The 9253-nt window shown below is 55.7% G+C and overlaps 1 protein-coding gene and 1 long non-coding RNA gene across 4 annotated transcripts in view; one reads left to right on the top strand and one right to left on the bottom strand.

The window, feature by feature from the left end:
* MKX (mohawk homeobox) overlaps positions 1-3347 on the bottom strand; it is an 81246-nt gene extending 77899 nt beyond the window's left edge. Inside the window, exons 1-2 of one of the 2 annotated variants that reach the window (XM_008268035.5) lie at positions 3219-3347; positions 1389-1670 (exon numbers count right to left, since the gene is read on the bottom strand). In XM_008268035.5, the coding sequence (XP_008266257.1) occupies positions 1389-1588 (200 nt within the window). In that variant the 5' untranslated portion in view covers positions 1589-1670; positions 3219-3347. Of the gene's footprint in view, positions 1-1388; positions 1671-2290; positions 2450-3218 lie in introns of those variants that run through there. The other variant, XM_051821593.3, reaches the window with a different exon arrangement.
* LOC138845039 (uncharacterized) lies at positions 607-8657 on the top strand. Of its 2 annotated transcripts, none has more exons than XR_016219232.1 (3): positions 607-743; positions 4927-5017; positions 8409-8657. It is a non-coding gene; the product is annotated as an uncharacterized LOC138845039 (long non-coding RNA). The 2 variants fall into 2 exon arrangements; XR_016219233.1 differs by lacking the exon at positions 607-743 and adding an exon at positions 4316-4608.
* The last annotated feature ends 596 nt before the right edge of the window (positions 8658-9253 follow it).

Consider the following 9253-nt stretch of genomic DNA (forward strand, 5'->3'; position numbering starts at 1 on the left):
CTGCGCCACCGCGCGCCCCGAGGTGGGGACGAGGCACGGGATGCAGGGCACGCTTCTGCGCGGGGACATCACGGCCTCGGTTTCTGCGGCTTGCTTGTCGCGGAGGTGCCAAGTGGGCAGCGCAGGGCGCTCGCTAGGTTTAGCTCTCAAAGAGGAGGGTGATGTCCCGCGTGCGGCAGCCCACGGGTCATTCAAATAGCACAGGGGGCAGTAGGGTCCTGCCCCCAAGCCTGCTGGCTTTGTACGGCCCCAAGCCGGAAGGCGGGCGCATACAGGAGGCAGGCCGCCCCCTCCTCCCCCCAGCTCTCTGCCAGCCTCTCACCTACTCCTCTGGATTAGCACAAAAAACGGGGACCCTTTTCCCAGGGAGTCTGGATGTAGAGCGAGGCCGTTTCCCAAGTCGGGGCGCATGGTTATCCGTCCGGGCCGCCGTGTCCCCCACGTCAAGGTAGCAAAGGTCTCAAGGAAAGCACGTTCCAAGGAGAAGTGGGCAGGGAGACACCAGGAGCCGGGCGCTGGATGCGGCGTGCGCTCCCCGGGCGCTCCGGGAGGTGTCGCCGCCCGCCGCCCGCCGCCCGGGGAGCAACGCGCGCCTGCGCCGCAGCCTCCTGGGCCACTTCCCTCACTCCACGCTTGGAAAAGCGGCTCCGTCCCAACCGACCATTGGTCACGTTGAACGAACCCTAGAGCCTCCTTCACTGACCGGCAACGCCGCGGGACAAGCAGCTGATGCAATCTTTGAGGTGCGGGCAACCTGAACGGCGGCCCCTGTGCGCGCGTAGGGGGTGCGCCTGGAGTCTCCAGGACCTGGCAGGGCAGGCGCTGCGTTCCACGCCCCTGCAGCCGCAGGGCAGCTGGCCCACCCCGTCCCGTCCCTCTCCCTGCTAAACCGAAAGCTGCCGGAGTCCCCCTCCGGGTTCGCTGAGGGCCCCACCGAGCTGCGTGCGTCCCCCCCACACCCCGCACGCCCCGCAGGAAGCAGACCTTCCAAACACCTCCTCCGAGGCCCGCGGCGGGGCCTCTCGGGCCCTGCCCTGTTCCTGCGCAGCTGGCGCAGCGCCTAATGCGCCCGTGGTCCTTAGAGGGGCAGGGAGCCCACCCACCCACCCTGGTGTCCAGGGAATGGAGGACCACCTTGGGGGTAGCTCCTGGAGTGGAGTTTCCATCGCCCCTCTGCCGAAATGTCCTGGCGAACCGGATCCTCCTAATTCGAGACACTAACCCCCCGTGCAATGGGAAATGAGAGCGCAAAAGGCGCAGAGCCTGGCTTCCGAGGGAACCCCGGATCCCTGGCCCGCGCTCCCACTCGACCCCACCCACGCCGCCGCTCGCCGCGCCCGCCAGCCTCAAGCCCAGGGCCGGCAGGACCCCCGGTATGGTGCTCATACCCGGTCCTCCGGTGTCGCAGGCCAAGGTTGTCCTTGAGGGGCGGGCCGTCGGGGAGGCCCACCTCGGGGCGGTCGTGGGGACTGTCCAGGACGCCTCCGCCGCCGCCTCCGTAGGGCCGGCCGCCCCGCTCCCGCTCCGGAGCGCCTCGCTCCTCAAACAGCACGGCGCCGCCGAGTTTATTGAAGACGATGGTGTTCATGGTGCGGGCTGGCGGGGGCGCGCGGTGCGGCCGCAGCGCCTCGGGGCCGGGCTGCCCGGAGCTCGGCGACAGGGCTCGGGTTCTAGGACACGAAGGTGCATCTCGTTACTCGCCGACCGCGCTCAGGGCCCGCGCGCAGCCCCCCGGACCCCGAACTCCGCCGTGTCTGCGCCGGCGAGCCCCCCCTCCCCCGCCTCCCCGCACCTGGAGCAGGCGCAGGGCGGCGCGCATTGGGAAAGGAACGGGAGCTTTGGAGTAAAAGGAATAACCGCATCCCCAAGTCGCAATTAATGAAGCCCAGGCCATAACCCGGGGTCTCTGTATAACAGCCTCTTTTTGCTAAAGTCTCTAGGGATGGGGATGGCGGGGGGCAGGGAGGAGAGGACAGGGAAGTTAGGAGCAGGCTCCCGGAGCTGGAAAGCCAAGTGGCATCAGGGACAGACGCGACATTCTCATCTCTCTCTCCCCCCACCCCCAACTTTTCCTAGCATCCCCCCGCCCCAGCCTAGCCAGGTCGCTCCAGGGGTCCAGGCAGATCTTAGGTTCCGGGCCCCAGAGCCTTGGGCGGGGGCTCACTTCTCCCGCAGCTCGGAGCCCCTCCTCATCCGCCCCTACCGTGGAGTCTCGGTGGCCGTCTAGGGGTCAGAAGAGGCGAGGGGCTTACAGCGCCGTCCCCGCACGCGGAGAGAGCCCTCAGCTCACCTGTGCTGCGGCGGCGACCCGGAGCCTCTCCCCCGGGGCGCTCAGCAGCCCGCGTCCACACCCCCATCTGCCCGCTTGGCGCTTCGGGGGAGCACCCGCTTGCTCTGATCGGCCTCCGCCTCGCTGTCCGTGCCCCTTCCGCCCCAAATGCGTACGCACAAGGGCGCACACACGCCCCCCTGTGCCTCGCCAACGCCCCCCCCGCCCCGCCCTCCGGCCGCAGAGGTGGGGGCATGGCTTTCCCTCGACGGCTCCCGCCAGTGTGCGTGGGGGAGGTGAAGTCCAACCCCGCGCGAGCTGCGCGCACACAGGTACGTGCCCGGGCAGCGCGCACAGCCCCGGAGACCCGCATCCGAGCCGATTTCCACGCTCGCAGCCCCTTGTGTCTCGGAGCCTTGTGTCCCGGATTTAAAGCAGTGCGCTCAGGGATGTGCGTGCACGCCTCTTCCTTCGGACAGGACAGCCTGTCGCACCAGCCCCTCCGTCCGCTTTCACCGCAGCCCTGTCCCCACCACGCGCCACGGCGACTCCTCCCAGCGAGGTCGGCTGTCCAAAACCCATGGCAAAGTCACAGCCACAGACACCGCGCGCCGAGGCCCAGGCCAGAGAGCACGGTCTTGTTGCCTGGGGTCCCCGGGGCGTGTGAACGCACGCTCCCGGTCCCCAGCGCCGCCTCTCGGCTCGCGCGCTCCCCACTTACCCCCGATCCTCTCCCGAACTGTGGCTGGGGAGCTCACTCCCCGCGCACTGCCCCGCCCGGAGCCCGCCAAGGCAATATTAAAGCAAAGGAGGGCTCCTGGCAGATCCTCGGGGCCAGCCTCGGCCGCCACCGGGGCGCGTCCCCACCCCGGACCTCGGAGACAGTTGGGGGGGGGGGGGAGGGCGAGGCGCGCCCGGGCGCCCACGCGACGCGGGGGCCGCACCTTACCTGGGGCTGCGGGGCCGGCAACCGGCGGCGGGGCGGCTGGCTCTCCCGCCCCGAGGCTAGGCGCACTCCCATCCCCGCCGCATGTTCCCCGCGCCGGCTCCAGCGCGCTCACCGCCGCCACCGCCGTCGTCTCGGCTTTATTTACCCAGACGGGCGCGCACGGCCCGGGAACAGGAATACCGAGGCCTTCTCATGTTTCCTGACTGCCCGGCCCAGCCGGCGAACATCCTGCGGGCGCGGTATCCACGTTCCCGGGCCGCGGGAGAGGAAGCGCCCGCGCCCGCCGCCCGGCCGCGGGGGCTGCTGCTACTGTTAACCCCTCGAAGCGGAGCTGCCCCGCGGCCCGCCGAGACCTCTCCAGGCCAGGGCGTGGCTCCAGACCCGCCGGCCGAAGGGGAACTTCTTTCCCTTCGCACTTTGGGGAAGACAGTGGAGAAGCCGCCAGGAGGTCTGGGCTCCAGCTGCGGAAGCTGGGCGCTTGCGGAGGCAGATCCGATGCCTTGAGCTGGCCCGAGTTGTCCTTAGCCGGAGGGAAGTTCGGGAGAGCTCGGGTTTGCGCAGCGCAGGGGCGCTCCGAGAGCCTCTCCTGCTGTCCCCGGGCTGCTACTGAGAGCCTGCCTCTCTCTCTCCCGGGCAAGGCCAGGCACAGGTCCACCTCCCGGGGCCAGCGCTGCAGAGGCTGCACTCGCTGGCGGCTTGTGAGGTTGGGGGAAAGGCAAGGATGCAGCGAGGTGAGCCCAGGTGACCCACCCGCGGTGACCCAGGTATGGAAGAGATGGCACACCCGGAGCCAGGGGTCTGCGCGCAGCCAAGGGGCTGGAGCCGGGGAAAATCCTAGGTGGGACAGAGAGCAAGGAGAGGGGATGGCCATGAGGCTGTGTTTTTCACTACCGTCCCAGACGCACCAGAGGAGGGAAGGCGGCGGTTCAGCACGGAAAGACCCTCAATGGCGCCAAAGCCGGCTGCGCGCTCGCCCGTCCCTGGCCCTGCTACCCCAAGAGCCCTTACTGTTTTGTTTTTTTTCCTTCTTGAGAGCGAAAGTCGATTTTCCCAAAACTTCAAAAGTAGAGCATCACGTGTCTTTTTCTTCTCTAAAGGTGGACTGGCCAGTGCTGGGGCAGCGGCCCACCTAAGCGAAGCATCTTCCTTTGTATGCGGGCTGGAAGAGGTTAAAACACAGAGCAGAGCGACGTGCCGGTGTGCCGGCTACCCCAGTACCGGACGGCAAGTCCCGCAGGGACAGCGTCCGAAGCCCAAAGGGATGCGGGCGTGCATTTCTGCGCACCGGGGGACCTCAGGGTGCTGTCCTCTGATCCCGTCGCCCGCTGTCGCCGGGTTTCTTGCGTCGGGTTAACTTGCCAGTGTGGAGCGCTCTTCTTGTCCCGGGAAGGTGCGTGGGGACTTCAGGACAAGCTTCGGGCCCAAAAGACAGGGACTCATCGGGCGGTTTCCAATCCCGATGTTCAGCAAATGCCGAATTTAATAGCAGCAGCAGTAGCAGCAGGTCTGACGGGTAATCCATGGCGGGAAGAGAGTCGCGTTCTCTTTTGGGGTCTCTGTGAGTGATGGGGGTCAGCAAATATTGTAAAGAATTCAGCAGTAGCACAGCCAGTCTGACGTCTTTGCTGCTCAGCTGGGCAGCTAAAGCGACAGGCAGTTGCTTGCAATTTCACAATTTTCTACTGATTTATTGAACTCTCTGCTCTAGGAGATGCCACATAGGTCAAATGGATTTTGTGATTTCAGTGTCTAACTGCATTTACACAATTTAAAGCGTGCATGGAGAAGACTGATTGAAGGTATGTGAGATTTACATGTGTCCGTTTTGTCTGAAATGGAATAGACAGCCAAAAATCTTTCTGTGACAGTATTTTTAAATTCAATATTGGAATAATAGTCGCCTTCATAAGTCACTGGTTTAGTCACTGAAAACATTAATATATGAGTTTCTTTAGACTATAGTCTAATCTTGAGAATTCATTTTAAAATGAAAGAACCATGGTAAAAATGAAATGATGTGAATTCATCTATAATAGACAAGTGAGCATTGTTTTGTGATCGGCTAAAACTTTATTTTTGTAAGTTTCATCCTCCATGAAAGAATTGGAATGCACAGTTCCAATGCATCGATCATTTTGTTAGATTTCACCTTATGAAAAATGGATTTCACCCAACTTCTTAGGATATTTTCCATCCTCAGTATACGAAATGCTGTATTGCAACCCCCAGAAATAAAACATGCAGTTGCAGAAGGCACTGTTAGAATATTTAAGAAAGTGTAAGTAGTTTGCGGAAGACGGCCACACGTAGGAGGAAAAGAAAAACTCAGAGCAGTCGGCAGATCAGCCCTGATCTTAGTTCTGGGTAATTTGATGTTGGTTTAGACAAGAATTTCCTCAAGTGTCAATTGAAGATCAGTTTTCCATAAACTTGTCTTACATGATTGTTACAGTATTTTTTTTTAAATGTGAAAGCAATGCACTGCTGTTGCTAAAGCTAAAAAGATGGTAAGAGCACTGGCTGATGTATTAACCCATTGTGTTGGCCTTAAAGTTACAAATACAGGTGATGTTTTCTTCTTAGTAAAGACAAGACAAAGACGCCTTCAGTTATAGAATTTTGGTGTTTTCACCCTGGTACCCTGACATTGCAGAATAAATACTGGCCAAAGCGTTTGAGAAATAAAGAGTGTTTTGAAACTCTCTTTTCCAATGACTGCTGGCTCGACTGGTGTGAAATAGTAAGTTTATGAACAAAGGTTTGCCTCACCCGTGGCCAGTTTGCCTTGTATATGTATATACAAGGCGTCTTCAAAAAAGGCCAGGAAAAATAAGGATTAAGAAAAAAACCTACAATGCATGGATTGCACCTTGTAGGAGTGGGGCATACCAAAATAAACTTATGGAATCCATTTTTTTCTGGGAACACTTGGAAGCCCCTCCTGGGTATCCACAGCCATCCACCCCCACAGGAGCCCATAAGTGGAATAATGTAACAAGTGACTAGGTGCAGACACATTGGGGGTGAACTGGTAGAGGGGGTGGCAAGGCATTTTTTGCTTTGCTTATAATTTAAAGTGCATAAAGAGCACCCTCTCTTAGAGAAAGTCTTTTCCCTAAGTTCACTCTTGACCAGTCAATGACTAGGCATGAGTGGGAATCCCTCTTAAACATCTCCACCCGCCAAGAGGAGCCACTGAGATGACCACCCTGTCCCTGGGGTCCCTCCTCGGACCTTTTCCTACGCATTCGCTTACATGAATACAAACAGATAATGATGGCTTTATTTTCTGGGTTTTTAAAATAAATGAAACCACACTGTATGCAGTGTGTGTAAATACACACACCGTTTTCAGCTAAGACTTACCTTTTGATCTGTGATTGCACAGAGAAATTTCATATTAACACACAGAACTCTAGCTGCTGCTTTATGTTAAATAATACTCCACAATCTATTTCATCATTCCCCCATGAACAGTTCTGTCTTTTCAGCTTTAATTGTTGTAAAATTATTATATAGTTCTTCCTGTGCGTGCTAAGTGTTTCTCTAGAAGTAGCTACACAGAAGTAGAATTACTGAGTTTTTAAGTTTTGGTGCATACTTTTAAATTTCCCTGCAACCCACACTGACATGTACAGTCCTCACACGCTACACAGAATTCCATATGTTCAGTCTTCATAGGGTTTTCCTGGATGATGAGTAAAATAATACCTCATTGTTCCAGAACCTGTCTCTTCATAAGCTATTTGTATTTCTTAATCGATTCGCTGTTGATTAGATTCTCATTAGAAGATTTACTGATTTCTAAAGCTCATATGTAAACCATTTTCTCCTGATATGTGTGCTTAAATAATGCAGCTGTGTTACCTGGTCTGGTCGGTGACCTGTCTTTTGTTGATTTTGTGTTGGTCTCATGGAAGGTTTAATTGTGAAGAGAGACACACATATGGTCATTTCCTTTGTGGATGCTGGATTTTGTGTCTTGGTCTGGAAGACTTTTTCTACATTTTCTAATAATACTTTTAAAAAATCATTTCCCCTGGGCTTTCTAATCCATCAGGAATTCATTTTTGTAAGTTTGGAGGTAGGAGTCTCATTTGCTAATTTTTTGTTTTCCAGTATGAAAGCTAATCATTCCTGCTAGAATTGTTAGAGTGCCTCCCCCACTGATTTGAATCATACATATATGGTGCCTTCTTGTCCATGTGGAGCTCGGTCTAACAAGGCTTTGGGAGTTGTTGCAGAATGGCCAATATCCTCCAGCACATTTCATCTTCAGTTTTTGGAAACCATCTTGTGCTCCAAAGAGTTCCAGGGTTTTCCTATCTGTAATACCAGCATGTCTCCGGGTGGTGTTGCCTGGGGATGGCTCCATCACACACAGCTGATTCAGCAGCGTCTGGGTTAACACTGTCCTTTATCAGCCCAACAGCAGGTGAGCAGCTTTCCACAGCTGTCTTCTGGCGGGTTCCATGTGACTGCGCCTGGCTTTTGGAACACATCGTGCAACAAAGAAGCGACAAGCATAGGGTTATTGGAAAAGTGATGAATCCCTGCACACGGCTTGTAAGAATTAAACATGTCGGCCAGTGCCGCAGCTCCATAGGCTAATCCTCCGCCTGCGGCGCCGGCACCCCAGGTTCTAGTCCCGGTCGGGGCGCCGGATTCTGTCCCGGTTGCCCCTCTTCCAGGCCAGCTCTCTGCTGTGGCCAGGGAGTGCAGTGGAGGATGGCCCAGGTGCTTGGGCCCTGCACCCCATGGGAGACCAGGATAAGCACCTGGCTCCTGCCATCAGATCAGCGTGGTGTGTCGGCTGCAGCGGCCATTGGAGGGTGAACCAACGGCAAAGGAAGACCTTTCTCTCTGTCTCTCTCTCTCACTGTCCATTCTGCCTGTCAAAAAAAAAAAAAAAAAAAAGAATTAAACATGTCTTTATCCATTTTTTCAGGGGAATTGAATGTGTTTTTTTTTTTTTTTCTCACAAAGCAGCTACTGACAAACCTCTAGCAAGGATTATACAGGAGTCAAATTCACTGGAGACAAAAAATGCAAGTTTTTTGTCACCAGATTTTTTTTAAGTTATCTATGTGGGGGCTGGCACTGTGGCATAGCAGGTAAAGCTGCTGCCTGCAGTGCCAGCATCCCATATGGGTGCCAGTTCGAGTTCTAGCTGCTCCACTTCTGATTCAGCTCTCTGCTATGGCCTGGGAAAGCAGTAGAAGATGACCCAAGTCCTTGGGCCCCTGCACCCACGTGGGAGACCTGGAAGAAGCTCCTGGCTCCTGGCTTCGGATTGGCCCAGCTCTGGCTGTTGCAGCCATTTGAGCAGTGAACCAGCAGATGGAAGACCTCTCTCTCTGTCTGTCTCTCTCTCTCTGCCTCTGTGTCTTTGTAACTCTGCCTTTCAAATAAATAATCAATAAATCTTTTTTTAAAAAAGTTGTCAAATTGTAAGTACCAGTATAAATAATAAGCAAGAAGACTTGAATCAAGGTGGATTAGCATCTCATTGTACTCCATAGGCTTTGAGATGGGATCTGAAGTACCCTGGAACTCCAACACCCCATCTTCCCTCTTGATCCCAAAGTATGTTTAGTAACCTCCGACAATGACCCAGCCTTACAGGAAGACACGCTCCACAATGGGGCACCCAGGGGCACCTGCAGAACATCCTGTCCTTAAAACGTGCATTTAAAGACTGACCTGGCTTGCGAGTCAGTTTGCCTTTATGTCAGAGCTGTCCACTGAAAACTGTGGACTATCCCCAAGGAAGCCTTGATACGTGGAGCCTAGTGGATGTCAGGCCATCTTTTAAAGATTTTATTGACTCTCCCCAAAGCCTGCTTTAGTTTTTAATCTGGGTGTGGGACATCTGAGTAAGTTCACTGCAGGAATGAATGGGAACAGAAGTGACAGACACAACTGTCACTTAGAAGGATACTGTAGGGCTGGTGCTGTAGCATCAGAGGTTAGGCCTCCGCCTGAGGCGCCAACATCACATATGGGTGCTGGTTCGTGTCCTGGCTACTCCTCTC

The sequence above is a fragment of the Oryctolagus cuniculus genome, chromosome 13, assembly GCF_051225735.1.
Source record: "Oryctolagus cuniculus isolate XC-2025 breed Fujian yellow rabbit chromosome 13, ASM5122573v1, whole genome shotgun sequence".
NCBI lineage: Eukaryota > Metazoa > Chordata > Mammalia > Lagomorpha > Leporidae > Oryctolagus > Oryctolagus cuniculus.